General features: G+C 43.6%; 1 protein-coding gene across 1 annotated transcript in view; it reads left to right on the plus strand.

The window, feature by feature from the left end:
• The first annotated feature begins 15352 nt into the window (after nt 1-15352).
• CABP7 (calcium binding protein 7) overlaps nt 15353-27960 on the plus strand; it is a 285079-nt gene continuing 272471 nt past the window's right edge. The window contains exon 1 of the mRNA XM_069760076.1: nt 15353-16032. Within this exon, the coding sequence (XP_069616177.1) occupies nt 15924-16032 (109 nt within the window). The 5' untranslated portion in view covers nt 15353-15923. The remainder of the gene's footprint in view (nt 16033-27960) is intronic.

Raw genomic sequence — 27960 nt, forward strand, 5'->3', positions numbered from 1 at the left:
ATTTGGGTTTACATACTCCATATCACCCACAGAGCAGTGGGAAAGTAGAAACACTGAATGGCACCTTGAAAAATAAAATACTGAAAGCCAGTTAGGAGGTCAGACTTGGACAGATATTTTGCCCATTGCCTTATACTCAGTCAGAAACACTCCAAGGGGTCCCACCAAACTCACACCACACAAGATTCTTTTTTGGGGGAGCCTCCAAGGTTGGGTCAATATTTTCCACAACAACTAGCTTTAGGAAGTGATACTCTTGTAAATTATGTAATTGTCCTTACTAAAAGAACTGTCAGTAACACATGTACAAGTTTTATCATCCATTCCAGATTCCAGTGAAGGTACCCATGATTTCCAACCTGGTGACTACATGCTGGTAAAGAAGTTCATCAGAAAGACATCCCTGCAGTCGAGATTTGAGGGTCCCTACCAAGTGCTCCTGACTACTCCTACTTCAGTCAGGATTGCTGAGCGTCTCCTGGATCCATATTATTATTATTATTATTTATTGTTATAGCTCCATTTAATCCATCTCTCACATTATAAACTTGTTAGACAGTTAGGGACAGAGTAGGATCTGACCTGCTTGTCAAAGTCCAGCTACAAAGGGAGGTTTTCCACAAGGGAAAACTTGTCTCAAACTGGTGAAAACTCCAATTCCCCCCTCCCGGGCGAGACGGTCAGATCTAGGATGTGTTACATCAGGGTGAGTGACATGTGTATTTTATGTAACCATGGAGATGGGAGATTGGAGAGTAATAGATCCAGCAGGTAGAAAAGTCCCGAGGACGCTGGTAGCGCGCTCCGAGGTACCTCCTGATATATCCATGATTGGTCACACATTCTCTGGTGTCTATAGCATCTGTATTGTCATGAATCCTCTGATGTCATAGTGACACTTAACACTTTTGGGTTAGGGAACCACGGTGGGATCAAGATAGAAAAAAAAAGGTTAATAAAGTATTTAGGGGGGACTGTTGAGGAGAGCCATAAGATCAAATACTTAATTAACCCCAAGACATAAGAGGTTGAGAGAAGCGACCCATAACGTGTATTGTTTAACCTTACAAGCTTTCTTAGATTAAAAGTAAGACACTAAAGATGGCTGCCATTTCCTGTATCAGAGAGCCATGTGGCTGCCTGGCTGGTATCCAAGATGACGCCCACCCTGATGACCTCATGGATCCACCCACAGTGACGCCCACCTTGATGACCTCATGGACCAACCCACCCTGATGACCTCATGGATCCACCCATGGACTTGCTCATTGCCCAACCCACTAACCAATGGAATGCATCCGATCACTCCCATTTTAGAGCTAACCGAGCCCCCTTACAGGGGATATGTAACCATGTGTTCTGACTGAATAAAGGCTCTTTTTCCCTTGCAGCTGGGCCATAGATTGATCATGGAGAGTTTACATATGACTGTGTGTTGTTATATGTTTATTTCTTTGGTGCGCACCTGATCAATATCCATTAGGCCAGGAGTAGGCAACTTAAGTGAAGTGAACATTTTATTATTAAATTGTTCAACCTAACAACATATAGATGCATATGTATACTAAGTCTGAATAACATGGCCCACAAATGGGGAGAAGGGAAAAAAAAGAAAAGATGACATACAGTTGGGCGCACTATCTTCTTTCATTGTGTGATATTTTACCCCCTTTTCTTCTGCTTTCCTCTTTCTTTCCATTCACCTCTTTAGGGTCTTGTCCAGACAAGAGAATTCCTTTTAGGGTTACCTGGATTCATTCAGGGATCTATTCCCATATGGTGGACTCTATACGCATTTACTGGTTGTTTTTATTTTCTGCAATTTGCAGCCCACAGAAAGGGACAGAGACCAGAATCCAAGGGAGATACAACGTGGGGGCTAATGCGGGGGCCATTATACATTTTCAATTACAGCAGGATCATCTGCTGAGGTTCCCCCTATACCCATGATTAAAGTGTGCCAACATAGTTGTAATCAAGGTTTAGGGGCCCACTCAGATGGTTCGCCCCCCCTGAGCTGAACCCTTAGCTACGCCTCTGCCGTTACCGTTAAACACAGTACCGGAGATATCCATGTCCGTGTGCCACATCCTTGTGGCACACGTGCCGTATCAGTACCACACGGACGGCGCTACAGTAAGAGCTGCCCCATGCATGTGGTGCTGAAGCTGGCTGTCATCCCTTCTCCCCTGCTCGGCCGGCAAGCAGCGCGAGCCAGGGAGACTGAATAAAAGAAAAACCGACGTGGGGTCCCTCCTATATTTTACAAAACACACAGGTGCTGGCTGCTATTCTCAGGCTGGTAAGGGGCCATGGATATGGGGCCCCGCCAGCCTAAAAAAAGTAGCCCCCACTGTTCTGTAGCGTTGGCATATGGGGTAATGAGGAGTTAATGTCACCTTCCTATTGTAAGGTGACATTAAGCCATCTTAGTAATGGAGAGGTGTCAATAAGACACCTCTCCATTACTAATCCTACAGTTGTTAAAGGGTTAATAAAACACACACGGTAAAAAAAAGTCTTTTAATCAAATAAAACAATATACACAGTTTTTCCATCTTTATTCTTCTGACATTCCAAGCGAAGCCATCAATCTCCTGTAATAAATCATAAAATAAAAAAACAACAATATACCCATACCTGTCCAACGTACAGTCAAGTCCCACGCAGTAATCCATATCTAGGGGAATTTACAGTTTACAACTGGGAGCGCTGCTAATGCGACTGTTCCTGGCTGTAAACAACTGGGGAATCAATGAAATGATGGGACCGGAGCTTCGGTGACTAGCGGTGAGAGTCAGAAGGGAGAGAAAAAGCCCATGCTTGGGGGTCGCCCTGGAGGAGCGAGATTACTATCCCCACACATTGCTCCTCTGTACCTGAGAAACCTGGACGTAACCTGAAGTGCAGTTAACAGGCCTCCCAGAACACATCAAATTTGTCACACCCCCCAGAGATCCTGTCAGGCAAAGCGATGTAGGACTCTACTATGGTTTTCCTGGGAGATGAGAGTCCCACACCAGATGTATTAGGGTGCTACAAAACCACCATGTGTAAATCTGCCACCTCCAGACTGAGCTGCTGCAGTTGCCCTGTCAGAGTAGCAATTAGATTCATAATGGATCAGAAAAAATGGTTATGGTCAGAGCTAATGTTGCAACACAGCTGTCGAGGAACCCGGGACCAGGGGCTCCTTCACTGCCAATAACACTAGGGGGTGCCCTATTTCCCAAGACACTTCTGAAGGTAAAGATGCCTGGGCCTCCGGCCTTGTCTTATCTCCTGAGTCAGCCCTCCATCTGTTCTCTTCCTCCAGCCAGGGAAGAGGGGCGCTACTGTGCACTGTAGTACACCAACCCGATAAATGAGGCAACACAAACAAGGTTTAACAGAAAACTCCTGGCATACAAAATATTCACATACATACAACAAAGGAATGCACCGCGGTGTGGAGGTAGGGGAATAAACCAAAATAGAGAAGAGGAGGGTATTACTACACATACAAACCAAGCAACAGTCACAGATAACTCCTCCAACTCTCCTCCTTATCTGAACACCTCTCCCTCTGTTAGCCATGCAGCAAATGCTAACTCTGACAAGGATTTGCAACAGAGCCCAGATTATAAAGGGGAAAGGAGTGGCTAACTGAGCTCAGCTGGGAGCACAGAGATTTCCAACATGGCCGATTAACCCTTGTTCTGCCGGATGGAATACACACCATTAAAATGGAGAAGTGCTACTTCTCAGCGCTGGTGCTGGAGCAATCAGATGCTGTGGTTTTCTGGCTCCACACTGTCACAGTAACCCTGTGACAACACCCCTTAGTGCTCCATACAGTATAATACACACCCCATAGTGCTCCATACAGTATAATACATACCCCATAGTGCTCCATACAGTATAATGCACACCCCACAGTGCTGCATACAGTATAATACACACCCCATAGTGCTTCATACAGTATACTACACACCCCATAGTGCTCCATAAAGTATAATACACATTCGATAGTGCTCCATACAGTATAATATACACCCCATAGTCCTCCATATAATACAATACACACCCCATAGAGCTTCATACAGTACAATGCACACCATAGTCCTCTATATAGTACAATGCTGCCCCACATGAGTACAATGCAGCCCTACACGGGAGTACAATACAGACCCACACAGGAGTACAATGCAGCCCTATACAGGAGTACAATACAGCCCCACAGAGGAGTACGGTTCAGCCCCACACAGGAGTACAATGCAGAACCACACAGGAGTACAATGTAGACCCACACAGGAGTGAAATGCAGACCCACACAGGAGTGCAAAGCAGACTCACACAGGCGTACAATGCAGACCCACACAGGAGTACAAAGCAGACTCACACAAGAGTACAAAGCAGACTCACACAGGAGTACAAAGCAGACTCACACAGGAGTACAAAGCAGACTCATACAGGAGTACAAAGCAGACTCACACAGGAGTACAATGCAGACTCACACAGGAGTACAATGCAGACTCACACAGGAGTACAAAGCTGTTATGAAAGGCAATTCAGTACCACAATGGACATAGCGGTCAGAGCACATACAGTGATCTGACAATAACCCAAAATCATAGAACGAGCTCTGAGACGTGGGAACTCTGCAGACCGCAATCCCTAATCCTCTCCAAACAACACTAGAAGCAGCCGTGGATTGCGCCTAACTCTGCCTATGCAACTCGGCACAGCCTGAGAAACTAACTAGCCTGAAGATAGAAAATAAGCCTACCTTGCCTCAGAGAAATTCCCCAAAGGAAAAGGCAGCCCCCCACATATAATGACGGTGAGTTAAGATGAAAAGACAAACGTAGAGATGAAATAGATTCAGCAAAGTGAGGCCCGACTTTCTTAACAGAGCGAGGATAGGAAAGGTCACTTAGCGGTCTACACAAAACCCTAAAGAAAACCACGCAAAGGGGGCAAAAAGACCCTCCGTACCGAACTAACGGCACGGAGGTACACCCTTTGCGTCCCAGAGCTTCCAGCAACAAAATAGACAAGCTGGACAGAAAAAATAGCAAACAAATAGCAAAGAAGAACTTAGCTATGCAGAGCAGCAGGCCACAGGAATGATCCAGGGAAAAGCAAGTCCAACACTGGAACATTGACAGGAAGCCAGGATCAAAGCATTAGGTGGAGTTAAGTAGAGAAGCACCTAACGACCTCACCAGATCACCTGAGGGAGGAAACTCAGAAGCCGCAGTACCACTTCCCTCCACCAACAGAAGCTCACAGAGAGAATCAGCCGAAGTACCACTTGTGACCACAGGAGGGAGCTCTGCCACAGAATTCACAACAGTACCCCCCCTTGAGGAGGGGTCACCGAACCCTCACCAGAGCCCCCAGGCCGACCAGAATGAGCCACATGAAAGGCACGAACAAGATCGGGAGCATGGACATCAGAGGCAAAAACCCAGGAATTATCTTCCTGAGCATAACCCTTCCATTTAACCAGATACTGGAGTTTCCGTCTAGAAACACGAGAATCCAAAATCTTCTCCACAATATACTCCAATTCCCCCTCCACCAAAACCGGGGCAGGAGGATCAACAGATGGAACCATAGGTGCCACGTATCTCCGCAACAATGACCTATGGAATACGTTATGTATGGAAAAAGAATCTGGAAGGGTCAGACGAAAAGACACAGGATTAAGAACCTCAGAAATCCTATACGGACCAATGAAACGAGGTTTAAACTTAGGAGAGGAAACCTTCATAGGAATATGAGGAGAAGATAACCAAACCAGATCCCCAACACGAAGTCGGGGACCCACACGGCGTCTGCGATTAGCGAAACGTTGAGCCTTCTCCTGGGACAAGGTCAAATTGTCCACTACATGAGTCCAAATCTGCTGCAACCTGTCCACCACAGCATCCACACCAGGACAGTCCGAAGACTCAACCTGTCCTGAAGAGAAATGAGGATGGAACCCAGAATTGCAGAAAAATGGCGAAACCAAGGTAGCCGAGCTGGCCCGATTATTAAGGGCGAACTCAGCCAAAGGCAAAAAGGACACCCAGTCATCCTGATCGGCAGAAACAAAGCATCTCAGATATGTTTCCAAGGTCTGATTGGTTCGTTCGGTCTGGCCATTAGTCTGAGGATGGAAAGCCGAGGAAAAAGACAAGTCAATGCCCATCCTACCACAAAAGGCTCGCCAAAACCTTGAAACAAACTGGGAACCTCTGTCAGAAACGATATTCTCTGGAATGCCATGTAAACGAACCACATGCTGGAAGAACAATGGCACCAAATCAGAGGAGGAAGGCAATTTAGACAAGGGTACCAGATGGACCATCTTAGAAAAGCGATCATAGACCACCCAAATGACTGACATCTTTTGAGAAACGGGAAGATCTGAAATAAAATCCATAGAGATATGTGTCCAAGACCTCTTCGGGACCGGCAAGGACAAAAGCAACCCACTGGCACGAGAACAGCAGGGCTTAGCCCGAGCACAAATCCCACAGGACTGCACAAAAGCACGCACATCCCGCGACAGAGACGGCCACCAAAAGGATCTAGCCACTAACTCTCTGGTACCAAAGATTCCAGGATGACCAGCCAACACCGAACAATGAACCTCAGAGATAACTTTATTCGTCCACCTATCAGGGACAAACAGTCTCTCCGCTGGACAACGACCAGGTTTATTAGCCTGAAATTTTTGCAGCACCCGCCGCAAATCAGGGGAGATGGCAGACACAATTACTCCTTCCTTGAGGATACCCGCCGGCTCAGACAAACCCGGAGAGTCGGGCACAAAACTCCTAGACAGAGCATCCGCCTTCACATTTTTAGAGCCCGGAAGGTACGAAATCACAAAGTCAAAACAGGCAAAAAACAGCGACCAACGAGCCTGTCTAGGATTCAACCGCTTAGCAGACTCGAGATAAGTCAAGTTCTTATGATCAGTCAATACCACCACGCGATGCTTAGCTCCTTCAAGCCAATGACGCCACTCCTCGAATGCCCACTTCATGGCCAGCAACTCTCGGTTGCCCACATCATAATTTCGCTCAGCAGGCGAAAACTTCCTGGAAAAAAAAGCGCATGGTTTCATCACTGAGCAATCAGAACCTCTCTGCGACAAAACAGCCCCTGCTCCAATCTCAGAAGCATCAACCTCGACCTGGAACGGAAGAGAAACATCTGGTTGACACAACACAGGGGCAGAAGAAAAACAACGCTTCAACTCTTGAAAAGCTTCCACAGCAGCAGAAGACCAATTGACCAAATCAGCACCCTTCTTGGTCAAATCGGTCAATGGTTTGGCAATACTAGAAAAATTGCAGATGAAGCGACGATAAAAATTAGCAAAGCCCAGGAACTTTTGCAGACTTTTCAGAGATGTCGGCTGAGTCCAATCATGGATGGCTTGGACCTTAACAGGATCCATCTCGATAGTAGAAGGGGAAAAGATGAACCCCAAAAATGAAACCTTCTGCACACCAAAGAGACACTTTGATCCCTTCACAAACAAAGAATTAGCACGCAGGACCTTTAAAACCGTTCTGACCTGCTTCACATGAGACTCCCAATCATCCGAGAAGATCAAAATGTCATCTAAGTACACAATCAGGAATTTATCCAGGTACTCTCGGAAGATGTCATGCATAAAGGACTGAAACACTGATGGAGCATTGGCAAGTCCGAATGGCATCACTAGATACTCAAAATGACCCTCGGGCGTATTAAATGCAGTTTTCCATTCATCTCCTCGCCTGATTCGCACCAGATTATACGCACCACGAAGATCTATCTTGGTGAACCAACTAGCCCCCTTAATCCGAGCAAACAAATCAGATAACAATGGCAAGGGGTACTGAAATTTCACCGTGATCTTATTTAGAAGGCGGTAATCTATACAAGGTCTCAGCGAACCATCCTTCTTGGCTACAAAAAAGAACCCTGCTCCTAATGGTGACGATGACAGCGAATATGCCCCTTTTCCTGGGATTCCTTCACATAACTGCGCATAGCGGCGTGCTCAGGCACGGATAAATTAAACAGTCGACCTTTTGGGAATTTACTACCAGGAATCAAATTGATAGCACAATCACAATCCCTATGCGGAGGTAGGGCATCGGACTTGGGCTCATCAAATACATCCCGGTAATCAGACAAGAACTCCGGAACCTCAGAAGGGGTGGATGACGAAATTGACAGAAATGGAACATCACCATGTACCCCCTGACAACCCCAGCTGGACACCGACATGGATTTCCAATCTAATACTGGATTATGGGCTTGTAGCCATGGCAACCCCAACACGACCACATCATGCAGATTATGCAACACCAGAAAGCGAATAACCTCCTGATGTGCAGGAGCCATGCACATGGTCAGCTGGGTCCAGTATTGAGGCTTATTCTTGGCCAAAGGCGTAGCATCAATTCCTCTCAATGGAATAGGACACTGCAAGGGCTCCAAGAGAAACCCACAACGCTTAGCATACTCCAAGTCCATCAAATTCAGGGCAGCGCCTGAATCCACAAATGCCATGACAGAATACGATGACAAAGAACAGATCAAGGTAACGGACAGAAGAAATTTTGACTGTACCGTACCAATGGTGGCAGACCTAGCGAACCGCTTAGTGCGCTTAGGACAATCAGAGATAGCATGAGTGGAATCACCACAATAGAAACACAGCCCATTCAGACGTCTGTGTTCTTGCCGTTCAACTCTGGTCAAAGTCCTATCGCACTGCATAGGCTCAGGTTTAAGCTCAGGTAATACCGCCAAATGATGCACAGATTTACGCTCACGCAAGCGTCGACCGATCTGAATGGCCAAAGACATAGACTCATTCAAACCAGCAGGCATAGGAAATCCTACCATAACATCCTTAAGGGCTTCAGAGAGACCCTTTCTGAACATAGCTGCCAGCGCAGATTCATTCCATTGAGTGAGCACGGACCACTTTCTAAATTTCTGACAATATACCTCTATCTCATCCTGACCCTGACAAAGAGCCAGCAAATTTTTCTCTGCCTGATCCAGTGAATTAGGTTCATCGTACAGCAATCCGAGCGCCAGGAAAAACGCATCGATATTACTTAATGCAGGATCTCCTGGCGCAAGAGAAAATGCCCAGTCCTGAGGGTCGCCACGCAAAAAAGAAATAATAATCAAAACCTGTTGAACTGGATCACCAGAGGAGCGAGGTTTCAAGGCCAGAAATAGTTTACAATTATTTTTGAAACTCAAAAACTTAGCTCTATCTCCAAAAAACAAATCAGGAATAGGAATTCTTGGTTCTAACATAGATTTCTGATCAATAGTGTCTTGAATCTTTTGTACTCTTGCCGAGAGCTGATCCACAAATGAAGACAGACTTCTAATGTCCATCGCTACACCTGTGTACTGAACCACCCAAATGTCTAGGGGAAAAAAAAGGCAAAACACAGTGCAAAGAAAAAAAAATGGTCTCAGAACTTCTTTTTTCCCTCTATTGAGAATCATTAGTACTTTTGGCTTCCTGTACTGTTATGAAAGGCAATTCAGTACCACAATGGACATAGCGGTCAGAGCACATACAGTGATCTGACAATAACCCAAAATCATAGAACGAGCTCTGAGACGTGGGAACTCTGCAGACCGCAATCCCTAATCCTCTCCAAACAACACTAGAGGCAGCCGTGGATTGCGCCTAACTCTGCCTATGCAACTCGGCACAGCCTGAGAAACTAACTAGCCTGAAGATAGAAAATAAGCCTACCTTGCCTCAGAGAAATACCCCAAAGGAAAAGGCAGCCCCCCACATATAATGACTGTGAGTTAAGATGAAAAGACAAACGTAGAGATGAAATAGATTCAGCAAAGTGAGGCCCGACTTTCTTAACAGAGCGAGGATAGGAAAGGTCACTTAGCGGTCTACACAAAACCCTAAAGAAAACCACGCAAAGGGGGCAAAAAGACCCTCCGTACCGAACTAACGGCACGGAGGTACACCCTTTGCGCCCAGAGCTTCCAGCAACAAAATAGACAAGCTGGACAGAAAAAACAGCAAACAAATAGCAAAGAAGAACTTAGCTATGCAGAGCAGCAGGCCACAGGAATGATCCAGGGAAAAGCAAGTCCAACACTGGAACATTGACAGGAAGCCAGGATCAAAGCATTAGGTGGAGTTAAGTAGAGAAGCACCTAACGACCTCACCAGATCACCTGAGGGAGGAAACTCAGAAGCCGCAGTACCATTTCCTTCCACCAACAGAAGCTCACAGAGAGAATCAGCCGAAGTACCACTTGTGACCACAGGAGGGAGCTCTGCCACAGAATTCACAACACAAAGCAGACTTACACACGAGTACAATGCAGACCCACACAGGAGTGAAATACAGACCCACACAGGAGTGCAAAGCAGACTCACACAGGAGTACAATGCAGACCCACACAGGAGTGCAAAGCAGACTCACACAGGAGTACAAAGCAGACTCACTCAGGAGTACAATGCAGACTCACACAGGAGTACAATGCAGACTCACACTGGAGTACAATGCAGCTCCACATAGCAGTATAATGCAGCCCCATGCAGGAGTACAATGCAGCCCAATAGAGTACAATGCAGCCCCATAGAAGTATAATGCAGCCTCATAGAAGTATAATGCAGCCCCATAGGAATATAATGCAGCCTCACACAGGAGTGAAATGCAATCCCACACAAGAATACAATGCAGCCCCACACAGGAGTACAAAGCAGCCCCATAGAATATAATGCTGCCCTTAAAATGGTTACATCTTGAAGTCCAGCCTGAGCTTCTAAAGGTTCATTTGTTTGACGCAATGACTTAAGTGACAAACCAGAATTGTCTACTCTACCAGTAATGGGAACTGTAGCTTGGGATAGTCCTATCCATTAATTCCACAAGACGTCTGACTCTTGGCAGGACTCTCTCACTCCACAAGTACCACAATATTAGAAAACAAGGCGGAAAAAAATGTAATTAATTCCAATCTGTCCTAGCAAAGATGGTAAGGGACAAAAAAGTGCCTGATGCCCCAGCAGTATGCAGAAATCATGGTATATATGATGTGAGATAGGGAGAGCATGGGATCATGAAGGAGAAAACCTTAAACATTTGTCTAAGGAGGTGTTCTGTTCATGTATCAGTTGGGCTTGTATGATGAATGTGTTTCCATAAGGTGTATAGGTGTATGTACATGTGTACGCTGTGTCCATGTTCACAGGAGAACACTAGTAAAATGTATTCTCTTCATCGAGCTTCCAATGTCTCAATGTGGAAATCAAGACACAAAGAAATCTCTCATCAATGGCAAATTGCAGATAAGACTGTGGATGTGTGCGGGTCCTCTGCCCTGTGCAGTGTGTGATGTGTCATGTCAGAGGCACAGGACTATGCAGCGCACTGCAGCTCCCAGCATGGCCAGGGGGTCACCTAGGTCAGGACTGCCAGTGACCATGATGGCTAGATTTTATGGTGTATAGAAAATAAGGACTGGTAGTAAAAGCTCTTATCTGAGGTGAGGGTGCCGCCTGCCGGGCAGGGGGCATTATAGTGAAGGCTGTAGTGATATACACGGGGCCGTAGTTATATATAGGGGGCTGTAGAGATAGACAGGGGGCAGTAGTTATATACAGGAGGCTGTAGCTATATACAGGGGGCTGTAGTTATAAACAGGAGGCTGTAGTGATGGACAGGAGGCTGTAGTTATATACAGGGGTCTGTAGTTATATATAGGGGCCTGTAGAGATAGACAGGGGTCTGTAGTTATATATAGGGGCCTGTAGAGATAGACAGGGGGCTGTAGTTATATACAGGGGGTTGTAGTGATGGACAGGAGGCTGTAGTTATATACAGGGGTCTGTAGTTATATATAGCGGCCTGTAGAGATAGACAGGGGGCTGTAGTTATATACAGGGGGTTGTAGTGATGGACAGGAGGCTGTAGTTATATACAGGGGTCTGTAGTTATATATAGCGGCCTGTAGAGATAGACAGGGGGCTGTAGTTATATACAGGGGGTTGTAGTGATGGACAGGAGGCTGTAGTTATATACAGGGGTCTGTAGTTATATATAGGGGCCTGTAGAGATAGACAGGGGGCTGTAGTTATTTATATACAGGGGGCTGTAGCTACATACAGGGGGCTGTAGTGATGGACAGGAGGCTGCAGTGATAGACAGGGGGCTGTAGTTATATACAGGGGGCTGCAGTGATAAATAGGGGGCTGTAGATATATATAGGGGGCTGTAGAGATAGACAGGGGGCTGTAGTTATATACAGGAGGCTGTAGCTATATACAGGGGGCAGTAGTTATATACAGGAGGCTGTAGCTATATACAGGGGGCTGTAGTTATATACAGGAGGCTGTAGTGATGGACAGGGGGCTGTAGTTATATACAAGGGTCTGTAGTTATATATAGCGGCCTGTAGAGATAGACAGGGGGCCGTAGTTATATACAGGGGGTTGTAGTGATGGACAGGAGGCTGTAGTTATATACAAGGGTCTGTAGTTATATATAGGGGCCTGTAGAGATAGACAGGGGGCTGTAGTTATATACAGGGGGTTGTAGTGATGGACAGGAGGCTGTAGTTATATACAGGGGTCTGTAGTTATATATAGGGGCCTGTAGAGATAGACAGGGGGCTGTAGTTATATACAGGGGGCTGTAGCTACATACAGGGGGCTGTAGTGATGGACAGGAGGCTGCAGTGATAGACAGGGGGCTGTAGTTATATACAGGGGGCTGCAGTGATAAACAGGGGGCTGTAGATATATATAGGGGGCTGTAGAGATAGACAGGGGGCTGTAGTTATATACAGGGGGCTGTAGCTATATACAGGGGGCTGTAGTGATGGACAGGAGGCTGTAGAGATAGACAGGGGGCTGTAGTTATATACAGGGGGTTGTAGTGATGGACAGGGGGCTGTAGTTATATACAGGGGGCTGTAGCTATATACAGGGGGCTGTAGTGATGGACAGGAGGCTGTAGAGATAGACAGGGGGCTGTAGTTATATACAGGGGGTTGTAGTGATGGACAGGGGGCTGTAGTGATATACAGGGGTCTGTAGTTATATATAGGGGCCTGTAGAGATAGACAGGGGGCTGTAGTTATATACAGGGGGCTGTAGTTATATACAGGGGGCTGTAGCTACATACAGGGGGCTGTAGTGATGGACAGGAGGCTGCAGTGATAGACAGGGGGCTGTAGTTATATAAAGGGTGCTGCAGTGATATACATGGGGCTGTAATGATATACAGGGGCTGTAGTGATATAGGGAGGGCTGTAGTTATATACAGGGGCTCTAGCTATGTACAGGGGGCTGTAGTGATATACTGTACAGGGGGCTGTAGTGATATACAGGGGTCTGTAGTGCTATAGAGGGGGCTGTAGTTATATAAAGGGGCTGTAGTGATATACAGGGGGCTGTAGTTATATATAGGAGGCTGTAGTAATATACAGGGGGCTGTAGTGATACAGGTTGCTGTAGCTATATACAGGGGGCTGTAGCTATATACAGGGGGCTGTAGTGATATACAGGGGGCTGTAGTTATATACGTAGGCTGTAGTGATAGACATGGGGCTGTAGTTATATATAGGGGCTGCAGTGATAGACGGGACTGTAGTTATATATAGGGGCTGCAGTGATAGACGGGACTGTAGTTATATATAGGGGCTGTAGTGATATACAGGGGCTGTAGTTATATATAGGGGGCTGTAGTGATATACAGGGGGCTGTAGTTATATAAGGGGGCTGTAGTGATAGACAGGGGGCTGTAGTTATATATAGGGGCTGTAGTGATATACAGGGGGCAGTAGTTATATACGTAAGCTGTAGTGATAGACATGGGGCTGTAGTTATATATAGGGGCTGCAGTGATAGACGGGACTGTAGTTATATATAGGGGCTGTAGTGATATACAGGGGCTGTAGTTATATATAGGGGGCTGTAGTGATATACAGGGGGCTGTAGTTATATAAGGGGGCTGTAGTGATAGACAGGGGGCTGTAGTTATATATAGGGGCTGTAGTGATATACAGGGGTCTGTAGTGATATACAGGTGGCTGTAGTTATATATAGGGGCTGCAGTGCTAGAAGGGGGGCTGTAGTTATATATAGGGGCTGTAGTGATATACAGGGGGCTGTAGTGATATACAGGGGGCTGTAGTTATATAGGGGCTGTAGTGATATACAGGGGACTGTAGTGATAGACAGGGGGCTGTAGTTATATATAGGGGCTGCAGTGCTAGACAGGGGGGGGCTGTAGTTATATATAGGAGCTGTAGTGATATACAGGGGGCTGTAGTTATATAAGGGGGCTGTAGTGATAGACAGGGGGCTGTAGTTATATATAGGGGCTGTAGTGATATACAGGGGTCTGTAGTGATATACAGGTGGCTGTAGTTATATATAGGAGGCTGTAGTTATATACAGGGACTGTAGCTATATACAGGGGGCTGTAGTGATATACAGGGGGCTGTAGTTATATAGGGGCTGTAGTGATATACAGGGGGCTGTAGTGATATACAGGGGGCTGTAGTTATATATAGGGGCTGCAGTGCTAGAAGGGGGGGCTGTAGTTATATATAGGGGCTGTAGTGATATACAGGGGGCTGTAGTGATATACAGGGGGCTGTAGTTATATAGGGGCTGTAGTGATATACAGGGGACTGTAGTGATAGACAGGGGGCTGTAGTTATATATAGGGGCTGCAGTGCTAGACAGGGGGGGGCTGTAGTTATATATAGGAGCTGTAGTGATATACAGGGGGCTGTAGTGATATACAGGGGGCTGTAGTTATATACAGAGGGCTTTTGTGATATACAGGGGCCTGAAGCGATATATAGGGGGCTGTAGTGATATACAAGGGCTGTAGTGATATAGAGGGGGCTGTAGTGATAGACAGGGGGCTGTAGTGATAGACAGACGGCTGTAGTGATATACAGGGGATGTAGCTATATACAGAGGGCTGTAGTGATATATAGGGGGCTTAAGTGATATACAGGGGGCTGTAGTAATAGACAGGGGGCTGTAGTGATATACAGACGGCTGTAGTGATATTCAGGGGATGTAGCTATATACAGGGGGCTGTAGTGATATACAGACGGCTGTAGTGATATTCAGGGGATGTAGCTATATACAGGGGGCTGTAGTGATATACAGGGGGCTCTAGTTACCTCCATCTGGCCCCTTGTTCTCCTATGTGCACTTTCTATCCCTGCTTCTTCCTACCTCATTCCATCTCCCCTTCCTTCCCATTCTGTCTTCCCCTTCTCCCTCCATCCTCAGTCCCCCCTCCTCTCATTTCTTTCATTCTGGCTTCCTCCTTCCCTCTCTCCTGTTGCCTCTCTCCTTCACTGCAGTCTCCCAGGCTCCTGATCACACTCTCTTTCCTGCTCTCCTGCCACACTCCTTCTTTTTTTCACTGTCTACATTTCCTCTTTCACCCGTCTCATCTCCCTTTCTCCGTCTTCATCAGTCGCTGCACAGTGCAGAGGTCTCTCATTAGTCCTTGCTGTCTACCTGACTTCTACCGCATGCCGTCTCTACAGGAGTCTCTCTGTCAGCTCTTCATTCACCGCTCTCCTAATATAGCATGCCTCTCTAGCTGTCTCTGATTGCTATGCTCTCTCTGCTGTCTCCTCATGTGACATGCTGCCACTCTGCTGGCTGTCTCTCCATAAGACATCCCCTCATTCTGTAGCCTGACATTCGTTCAGTACGTGGCGGACCCTCTCCATGTGACAGCCACGGTGTGCCCGCATGCAGCTCACCTGTGACACTCGGCCAGTGACAGTGCCTGCACTGTGTGTTGGTGATCATCCACTGGTGACAGTCTCTCGGTGACAGTCACTCCGTATGCTGCCCCTGCGAGTCGTGTCTGCCCCCGGGTGTCCCCTCGCCCGCAGAGATGCCTTTTCACCCGGTAACGGCGGCGTTAATGTACAGGGGGGTCTACACTATCCCCGAATTACTGAGAGAGCACTCACCCACCCAGCTCCCCGAAGACGAGATAGAGGGTAAGTACCGCGGACTGCGGGGGGCGATCCTCTGGGGAGCTGAAAGACCCAAACGGGAGGGGGAGGCTTCAACAGGTGAGGTGGGGTGTGATACTGGGGGGAGGCACCTAAAGGTGAAGAGGACACGTGCAGAAGAGGGAAGCCTGGACCAGGGACTCTGCTCATCTATATGTATATATATATATACTGTGCTCATGTATGCAGTCACTTACTATATGTATATATATATATATATATACTGTGCTCATGTACGCAGTCACTTACTATATGTATATATATGCTGTGCTCGTGTACGCAGTCACTTACCATAATTTGTAAAGCGCTGCGGAATATGTTGGCGCTATATAAATAAAAATTATTATAATTATTATTATATATATATACTGTGCCCATGTACGCAGTCACTTACTATATGTATATATACTGTGCTCATGTATGCAGTCACTTACTATATGTATCTATATATATGCTGTGCTCATGTATGCAGTCACTTACTATATGTATCTATATATATGCTGTGCTCATGTATGCAGTCACTTAATATATGTGTATATATACTGTGCTCATGTATGCAGTAACTATATGTATATATACAGTATATATAAATATACTGTGCTCATGTATGCAGTCACTTACTATATGTATATATATTTATACTGTGCTCATGTATGCAGTCACTTACTATATGTGTATATATATATATATATATACTCTGCTCATGTGTGCAGTCACTTACTATATGTATCTATATATATGCTGTGCTCATGTATGCAGTCACTTACTATATATACTGTGCTCATGTATGCAGTCACTTAATATATGTGTATATATACTGTGCTCATGTATGCAGTAACTATATGTATATATACAGTATATATAAATATACTGTGCTCATGTATGCAGTCACTTACTATATGTATATATATTTATACTGTGCTCATGTATGCAGTCACTTACTATATGTGTGTATATATATATATATATATATATATATACTCTGCTCATGTGTGCAGTCACTTACTATATATACTGTATATATACTGTTCTCATATATGCAGTCACTTACTATATTTATGTATATATATGTATATACTGTGCTCATATATGCAGTCACCTACTATATGTACTTATATATTGTGCTGATCTATGCAGTCCCTTACTATATGTATATGTACACTGTGCTCATGTATGCAGTCACTTATATGTATGTATATATATAATGTGCTCATCTATGCAGTCACTTATATGTATCTATATATATACTGTGCTCATGTATGCAGTCACTTACTATATGTGTATATATACTGTGCTTATATAGTCACCTAATATATATATAAAGATATATATATATATATATATACTGTGCTCATGCATGTAGTCACGTACTAAATATATATATATATATATATATATATCAACAGTGGGTGCAGAAAGTACTCAGACTCCGTTAAATTTTTCACTCTTTGTTTCTTTGCAGCGATTTGGTAAATTCAAAAAAGTTCTTTTTTTTTCATTAATGTACACTCTGCACCCCATCTTGACTGAAAAAACCCAGAAAGGTAGAAATTTTTGCAAATTTAATTGAAAAGAAAAACTGAAATATCACATGGTTATAAGTATTCAAACCCTTTGCTCAGGCACTCATATTTAAGTCACATGCTGTCCATTTCCTTGTGATCCTCCTGGAGAAGGTTCTACTCCTTCATTGGAGGCCAGCTGTGTTTAATTAAACTGATAGGACTTGATTTGGAAAGGCACACACCTGTCTATATAAAACCTCACAGCTCACAGTGCATGTCATACCAAATGAGAGTCAAGAGGTCAAAGGAACTGGCCATGGAGCTCAGAGACAGAATTGTGGCAAGGCACAAATCTGGCCAAAGTTACAACAGAATTTCTGCAGTACTCAAGGTTCCTAAGAACACAGTGGCCTTCATAATCCTTAAATGGAAGAAGTTTGGGACCAGCCAAACTGAGCAATCGTGGGAGAAGAGCCTTGGTGAAAGAGGTAAAGAAGAACCCCAAGATCACTGTGGCTGAGCTCCAGAGATGCAGGAGGGAGAAATGTACACAAAGTCAACTATCACTGGACCCCTCCACCAGTCAGGCCTTTATGGCAGAGTGGCCTGACAGAAGCCTCTCCTCAGTGCAAGACATATGAAAGCCCACAAAGAGTTTGCTAAAAAACATGTGAAGGACTCCCAGACTATGAGAAATAAGATTCTCAGATCTGATGAGATGAATATAGACTTTTTTGGTGATAATTTAAGCGGTATGTGTGGAGAAATCCAGGCACTGCTCATCACCTGCCCAATACAATCCCAACAATGAAACATGGTGGTGGCTGCATCATGCTATGGGGGTGTTTTTCAGCTGCAGGGACAGGATGACTTGTTGTCATTGAAGGAAACATGAATGCGGTCAAGTACAGAGATATCCTGGATGAAAACCTCTTCCAGAGTGCTCTGGACTTCAGACTTGGCTGAAAATTCACCTTCCAACAAGACAATGCCCTAAGCACACAGCTAAAATAACCAAGGAGTGGCTTCAGAACAACTCTGTGACCATTCTTGACTCACCCAGCCAGAGCCTTGACCTAAACCCAATTGAGCATCTCTGGAGAGACCTGAAAATGGCTGTCCACCAATGTTCACCATCCAACCTTATGGAACTGGAGAGGATCTGCAAGGAAGAATGGCAGAGGATCCCCAAATGTGAAAACTTGTTGCATCATTCCCAAGAAGACTAATTGCTGTACTAGCTCAAAAGGGTGCTTCTACTCAATACTGAGCAAAGGGTCTGGATACTTATGACCATGTGATATTTCAGTTTTTCTTTTTTAATACATTTGCAAAAATTACTACATTTCTGTTTTTTTTTCAGTCACGATGGGGTGCAGAGTGTACATTAATGAGAATAAAATGAACTTTTTTTGAATTTACCAAATGGCTGCAATGAAACAAAGAGTGAAAAATTTAAAGTGGTCTGAATACTTTCCGTACCCACTATATATATATATATATATATATATATATATATATATATACTGTGCTCATGTATGTAGTCACTTACTATATATGTGTATATAATGTGCTTATACAGTCACCTACTATATGTATATATATACTGTGCTCATGCATATAGTCACTTACTAAACTGTATGTGTAACGCTAATGCTGGTGCCATTGCATGATTCCCCTTCCCCTCCATACAGGTACTTCAGCATACTCACTGCCCTGGCTACGTGGTGTGCTCCCTGCTTCTTGTGTCTGCACCTCTCGGCAGCGCGACTAGTGCGCATGCATGTTCCCCTGCTCTCAAAGGAGCAATGCGCACATGGTCTAATGCCCCCAGCCATGCCTTGGAGGCATATTTGTATAAAAGGCACCTTCCCCATTAGGGAGGTGCCTGAGCAGCCCTTATAAATTCCTAGTAGTTGGTAGTGTGTGTAACTGTATGTTGCCAGGTCATCCCATGTCCTAGTATCATGAAGTTAGTACCCGAACACTTAGAACTTGTGAGGCCAGGTCCTGAACCCAAACCTCTGTTCCTTGTGTGGCCAGTGCCTGAGCCCAAACCCCTGGACCTTATGCAGCCAGTGCTTGAACCTGCACCCCTGGTCTGTGTGGCCAGTGCATCAGTTTCCAAGAGCCGTGTCTGAACGTATACTCAGTGTATCCAGACTGTTATAGCTGTCTCTGAATCTGGTCCTGTCTGTGACTCCATGTCAGTATTCATCCAGCCCGAACAGTAGTCTGAACGGAGTCCGAGTCCATGTGGGACCCTTGGGATCAACAGCTGCAATACAGGGGACTGCCTATGAGTGGTACCTGACGGCTACCTGCAGCTCAAGCTTGACTCCTCCATTAGGAGCTAGAGTGAACACCAGGTAGCCGCTTAGCTATACTACACCTAGTTAAGCCTGGACCCATGGCACAGTGGGTTCACCAACCACGTGCGCCACCTGTGTGGGTGACAATATGTATATACTGTATGTATATTGTCCTCATGTATGTAGTCGCTTAATGTATGTATATATACTGTACTCCTGTATGTAGTCACTATATGTGTGTGTATATATATATATATATATATATTTATATATATATATATATATATACTGTGCATGAGTAGTTACTTTGCTCATTTATGTAGTCACTTACTACATGTGTATATATATATATATATATATATATATATATTGTACTATACTACTATGTATATATATATATATATATATATATAAATACTGTACCAATGTATGTAGTCACTGTAGTCATTATACATGTTTATACACAAATATATATATTCCTTAAACTGTACACGTTACTATGAGCACATGGATTGCAGAGATTAATCTTCCTCCCTCATTCACTAGGGGATCGCTGGGATGTCAGCATCAGGAGTATGCCAATATCAGTGGGGTTGGGGTTTCCTCATTCTGTAAAATTGATGAGGGTTGTAATGTGGCAGACAGAATACCTGGAATGTAGAGAGGCAGTTTCCTTATGTCTTTCCTGGATTTCATTCATTGACTTGTCCAGTGAGGGTGATGATGTATTGAGTGAATGGTAATTGGAGTAAATCAGGTGTCATAGTGTGCTGTTAGCAGGGACGGTTGCCAGTACGGTGTGTGAGAATGCCATAAAAGAAGCCTGGCCGCTGATAGGAATTGCTATGTCTATACTGAATATGCAAGTGGTACGATCACAAACTCAGTGTGCTTTTTAGTTTATTCTGTATTATTGGTGCCATTTGGGGCTTCCTGTTTTTTATTTATTACTGGCTGAAGAGCCCGGCGTTGCCTGGGCATAGTAAATATCTGTGGTTACTTATAGCACCTCACTTCTCTTATTTTCCCATCACAGCTCTCATTTTCCCCCTCGCTCCTCTCATTCCCCCCTAACACTTGTCAGTTCGACCTCACATCTGTCATTTTCCGATCACTCCACTATTTTCCCTCACTCCTCTCATTTTGCACTCACACCTTTTCATTTTCGCCTCACACCTCTCATTTTCCCCTCAGTATATACATGTTTTCATCTCCCTTATATATAGTATACAACTGTATGTCATCTCCTGTATATAGTATATACCTGTATGTCATCTCCTCCTGTATACAGTATATACCTGTATGTCATCTCCCCTGTATATAGTATATACCTGCTGCATGTCATCTCCTTCTGTATATTGTATATACCTATGTGTTATCTCCTCCTGTATATAGTATATACCAGTATGTCATCTCTTCTGTATATAGTATATACCTGTACGTCATTTCCTCCTATATATATATTATACCTGTATGTCATCTCCTCCTGTAGATAGTATATACCTGTATGTCATTTCCTCCTGTTTATAGTATATACCTGTGTGTCATCTCCTCCTGTATATAGTATATACCTGTAAGTCATCTCCTCCTGTATATAGTATATACCTGTAAGTCATCTCCTCCTGTATATAGTATATACCTGTATGTCATCTCCTCCTATATATAGTATATACCTGTATGTCATTTCCTCCTGTATATAGTATATACCCATGTGTCATCTCCTCCTGTATATAGTATATACCTGTGTCATCTGCTCCTGTATATACCTGTGTGTCATCTCCCCTGTATATAGTATATATCTGTATGTCATCTCATCCTGTATATAGTATATATCTGTGTGTCATCTGTGCCTGTATATAGTATATACCTGTGTGTCATCTTCCCTGTATATAGTATATATCGGTGTGTCATCTCCTCCTGTATTAAACCTCGTTCACACATTATTTGGTCAGTATTTTTACATCAGCATTTGTAAGCTAAATTGGCAGCCTGATAAATCCCCAGCCAACAGAAAGTCCTCCCCCCTGGCAGTATATATTAGCTCACACATACACATAATAGACAGGTCATGTGACTGACAGCTGCCGTATTTCCTATATGGCACATTTGTTGCTCTTGTAGTTTGTCTGCTTATTAATCAGATTTTTATTTTTGAAGGATAATACCAGACTTGTGTGTGTTTTAGGGCGAGTTTCATGTGTCAAGTTGGTTGTGTGGAGTTGCGTGTAGCGACAAGCATGTAGCGACTTTTGTTAGATGAGTTTTGTGTGGCGACATGCGTGTAGCAACTTTTTGTGTGTCGAGCTGCATGTGACAGGTTAGTGCAGCAAGTTTTGCGCATGGCGAGTTTTATGTGTGGTGCGTTTTGAGTATGTGCAAGTTTTGTGTGAGGCCACTTTTGCATGTGTTGCAACTTTTGTACATGTGGCAATTTTTCCACGTGTGCAAGTTTTGCATGTGGTGAGTTTTGCACGTGTGGCGAGTTTTGCGTGTGCCTAGTTTTGCATGTGGCGAATTTTGCGCGTGGCGAGTTTTTTAGTGGTGACTTTTGTGTTTCGACTTTTATGTGGCGAGGTTGGTGTATGTGTATGCTGGTATATGTGTTCAAGCACGTGGTGGTGTGTGGCGTATTTTGTGTGTGTGTGTTCATATCCCCATGTGTGGCGAGTATCCCATGTCGGGGCCCCACCTTAGCAAATGTACGGTATATACTCTTTGGCGCCATCGCTCTCACTCTTTAAGTCCCCCTTGTTCACATCTGGCAGCTGTCAATTTGCCTCCCTTTCACTTTTTCCCCATTATGTAGATAGGGGCAAAATGGTTTGGTGAATTGGAACGCGCGGGGTTAAAATTTCACCTCACAACATAGCCTATGACGCTCTCGGGGTCCAGACGTGTGACAGTGCAAAATTTTGTGGCTGTAGCTGCGACGGTGCAGATGCCAATCCCGGACATACACACACACATACATACACACATTCAGCTTTATATATTAGATAATCGGCTTAATTAATTACTTAAAAAATATATTCTCTCAACCTTCCATTTCTTAAAGATAATGCTTACACTCAGTTTCTTTGAATGTTCTGCAAAAAGACATATGAAAAGACTGGCACAGATTATTGGCATCTTTTTCACTGGAAAATAGCTTACTGGGGTGTTGTGATAAGGTCATCTATGAGTCAATCTATGCCATCGTTTCATTAATTAATTAATTTGTTTATTTTTATTAACAATTTCATGGTAATAGTAGTCAAATTATATGTAAGTTGAACTTTGGAAACTGATTAATCAGGAGAGTCCATATTTGTCCTTTCTTCATTTGACCTTTCCCTATGCAGCAAATGAATGTGTGCGCACAAAGGCCATATCCATCAAATGCACATCTCCATACTGACATTGTAACTAAAGATGTGAGCACAAGAAAAGCTGAGCAATCCTATACAGGTTCGATCTGAGGGACTAATAGGTTTGCAGATGGTATAATTGTCTCGTATACCTGACAATTGAAGAAATACTAGTAAATCTGCAATGGTAACGGCAGTTGAGGATCTATGCCCCTTTGTAAAAAAAAAATTGATTGAAAAAGTCTATGTATATTAATCTATAGAACCTTATTTGTCACCTTGGCAAAAAAAAAAACTATTAAGAATTACAGAATATGTGCTCCTTTTGAAAGGATATGAGTTTGTATATATCCAACCTTTTGATCTTTCTTATGTACAGTGGGGCAAAAAAGTATTTAGTCAGTCAGCAATAGTGCAAGTTCCACCACTTAAAAAGATGAGAGGCGTCTGTAATTTACATCATAGGTAGACCTCAACTATGGGAGACAAACTGAGAAAAAAAAAATCCAGAAAATCACATTGTCTGTTTTTTTAACATTTTATTTGCATATTATGGTGGAAAATAAGTATTTGGTCAGAAACAAACAATCAAGATTTCAGGCTCTCACAGACCTGTAACTTCTTCTTTAAGAGTCTCCTCTTTCCTCCACTCATTACCTGTAGTAATGGCACCTGTTTAAACTTGTTATCAGTATAAAAAGACACCTGTGCACACCCTCAAACAGTCTGACTCCAAACTCCACTATGGTGAAGACCAAAGAGCTGTCAAAGGACACCAGAAACAAAATTGTAGCCCTGCACCAGGCTGGGAAGACTGAATCTGCAATAGCCAACCAGCTTGGAGTGAAGAAATCAACAGTGGGAGCAATAATTAGAAAATGGAAGACATACAAGACCAATGATAATCTCCCTCGATCTGGGGCTCCACGCAAAATCCCACCCCGTGGGGTCAGAATGATCACAAGAACGGTGAGCAAAAATCCCAGAACCATGCGGGGGGACCTAGTGAATGAACTGCAGAGAGCTGGGACCAATGTAACAAGGCCTACCATAAGTAACACACTACGCCACCATGGACTCAGATCCTGCAGTGCCAGACATGTCCCACTGCTTAAGCCAGTACATGTCCGGGCCCGTCTGAAGTTTGCTAGAGAGCATTTGGATGATCCAGAGGAGTTTTGGGAGAATGTCCTATGGTCTGATGAAACTAAACTGGAACTGTTTGGTAGAAACACAACTTGTCGTGTTTGGAGGAAAAAGAATACTGAGTTGCATCCATCAAACACCATACCTACTGTAAAGCATGGTGGTGGAAACATCATGCTTTGGGGCTGTTTCTCTGCAAAGGGGCTAGGACGACTGATCCGGGTACATGAAAGAATGAATGGGGCCATGTATCGTGAGATTTTGAGTGCAAACCTCCTTCCATCAGCAAGGGCATTGAAGATGAAACGTGGCTGGGTCTTTCAACATGACAATGATCCAAAGCACACCGCCAGGGCAACGAAGGAGTGGCTTCGTAAGAAGCATTTCAAGGTCCTGGAGTGGCCTAGCCAGTCTCCAGATCTCAACCCTATAGAAAACCTTTGGAGGGAGTTGAAAGTCCGTGTTGCCAAGCGAAAAGCCAAAAACATCACTGCTCTAGAGGAGATCTGCATGGAGGAATGGGCCAACATACCAACAAAAGTGTGTGGCAACCTTGTGAAGACTTACAGAAAACGTTTGACCTCTGTCATTGCCAACAAAGGATATATTACAAAGTATTGAGATGAAATTTTGTTTCTGACCAAATACTTATTTTCCACCATAATATGTAAATAAAATGATAAAAAAACAGACAATGTGATTTTCTGGATTTTTTTTTCTCAGTTTGTCTCCCATAGTTGAGGTCTACCTATGATGTAAATTACAGACGCCTCTCATCTTTTTAAGTGGTGGAACTTGCTCTATTGCTGACTGACTAAATACTTTTTTGCCCCACTGTATGTTTTTATGCCTTCAGTGTGCAGTGAACGTTTTCCCTTGTTACCGAATATCAATATTGGATTGATAAAAATGAGCAGCAGTATTTAGATTCTGTTTAGAAGAAACTCTGGTAACTTTCATGGCCCATCTGACATTGTATTTAGAAGATCTTGATGATGGGGTTGGGTTGATGGATTTATGACACTTGAGTGCAAAAGGGTTCTTATCTAAAATGCACCAATGAGCATTGGAGCCAAGGGAAATCATTCAGATGACTCATAATTTAAGTGCGAAAAGATGCATTGCAAAAATTTCTAAAGTTTCTCATTTCTAGTCTGGATTTATGTCACTTGACAATGTTACTTGCTTTAATATTTAGATCATGCGCCATTCAGACAGCATCTCATTTATTTGTGTCCTTCTAATACAATGTCTGAGTGCATCGTGAGTATTACTTACTGCAGTACTGCTTCCTCAGAGTGCGAACAAACAATAGTCCGGGATGGCAGGAGGAATTTCTTTGGTTGACTTCTACTAATCTTTGCTTTCTCACGTGCACTGAAATTATTCCGTTGGCCGTTCCGTCACTATGATGAATTGTAGATGAAGATGGATGTGTTGCGTGGATAAATAATTTATAGAGCATGTATTCCTTCAAAATATTGTTTAGCACTTCACGATGATAATATATATTTGGGAACTGGAATTAAAAGCATGATGAAGGTCCCCTTTGTCCTATGACTTCAGAGAGCGCGAAGAACTTATAAATCTTCAGATGTAGACCTTCAAAACTCTCTTGAAATTTACATCTGTTTTACCATGAAAAAGCTGAACGACAACATGGATGAAAATATCATTTACCACAGAATCCAAATCACAGCCTGTAATGAATGTTAAAAAGACAAGTGTTGTTTTTTTCCTCTCTACTGAATTGGAACTGGCTCAGTATCTGGGTCACAGCAGTATAGCCCTGAATATGATTTTGAGACAAATGCAATAAATTGTATCATGACCACTAGGTAACAAACGTACCACAAAGTAAACAGGCCAGGGGTGGAAATATCATTGGTGCCACCTGTGCAGCCACACAGGGGCCCAAGAGGTAAGGGGGCCCATTTCCATCTGCAAAGCAGGTGTAATTGTGATTTATGATGAGCCATTGGACTGCAAAGTGCCCATGTATTGTTCATGTACAGGAGTCCTCTTCTGTCTGTGTTCACCAGTGAACCAGACTTAACTATAGTCACGGCTGAAAGAGTTGGCAGTGCACCATTGATATTGTCCCTGAAAATGAAGCATTTCTCCCAGAAAATTATTGCAATTACACATGTTTTGTTATATATATATATATATATATATATATATATATATTTATTTCCTTTATGTGTACCCCAAAATGGGTGGGCAAAATTGTTGGCACCTTTCCAAAAATGATTGATAAACAACGTTGTTTCAAGCATGTGATGCTAGCTTAAACTCACCTGTGGCAAATAACAGGTGTGGGCAACATTAAAATCACACCTGAAACCAGATACAAAAAGCAAGAAGTTGACTCAGTCTTTGCATTGTGTGTCTTTATATACCACATCAAGTATGGAGAACAGAAAGAGGAGAAGAGAACTGTCTAAGGTCTTGAGAACCAAAAATGTTCAACAATATCAACAAGTTCAAGGTTATAAGTCCATCTCCAGAGATCTGGATGTTCCTTTGTCCTCGGTGCGAAACATAATCAAGAAGTTTACAACCCATGGCACTGTAGCTAATCTCCCTTGACGCAGATGGCAGAGAAAAATTGATGAAAGGTTGCAACGCAGGATAGTTCTAAAGAAATTCAAGCTATCCTGCAGGATCAGGGTGAATTAGTGTATGCCAGGAAACCCAGGAGGACCCCATTGTTGACACAGAGACTTAAAAAATCTAGACTGCAGTTTGCCAAAATGTATGTGAGGAAGTCAAAATCCTTCTGGGAAAGCATCTTGTGGACAGATGAGACCAAGACAGAGCTTTTTGGTGAAGCACATCATTCTTCCAAAAATGGAATGAGGCCTAGAAAGAAAAGTACACAGTATCTACTGTCAAATATGATGGAGGTTCAAAGATGTTTTGGGGTTATTTTGCTGCCTTTGACACTTGATGCCATAACTGTGTGCAAGCCATCATGAAAGCTGAAGATTACCAAAGGATTTTGGGACGCAATGTAGTGCCCAGTGTGGGAAAGCTGAGTTTGTGTCCTAGGTCATGATCTTCCAGGACAATGACTCCAAACATACTTCAAGGAGCACAATCCACAAATGGATTGAAAGAAAGCGCTGAAGAATTCTGGAGTGGCCAGCAATGGGTCAGGATCTAAATCCCATTGAACACCTGTGGAGAGATTTTAAAATTGCTGTTGGTAGAAGCCTTCAAAAATGAGAGACCTGGAACAATTTGCAAATGAAGAATGGCCCAAAATTCCAGTCGAGAGATGTAAGAAGCTTATTGATAGTTATAGGAAGCACTTCATTGCAGTTATTTATTCCAAAGGTTGTGCAACCAAATATTAAGTTGAGGGTGCCAACAATTTTGTCCAGCCCAATAGTGGGTTTTTGTGTGAAATGATATCCGATTTGCTTTTTTTTCTCTGTTTTTGTGTTGTTCCCATACATACAGAGGGAATAAACATGTGTATAACAAAACATTTATAACTACAATAATTTTCTGGGAGATATACCTCATTTTCTGGAACAATTTCAAGGGCGCCAAAACTTGCGGTAATGACTGTATGTAAGGTACTATAGTAACAAC

This window comes from Ranitomeya imitator, chromosome 1 (assembly GCF_032444005.1).
Source record: "Ranitomeya imitator isolate aRanImi1 chromosome 1, aRanImi1.pri, whole genome shotgun sequence".
NCBI lineage: Eukaryota > Metazoa > Chordata > Amphibia > Anura > Dendrobatidae > Ranitomeya > Ranitomeya imitator.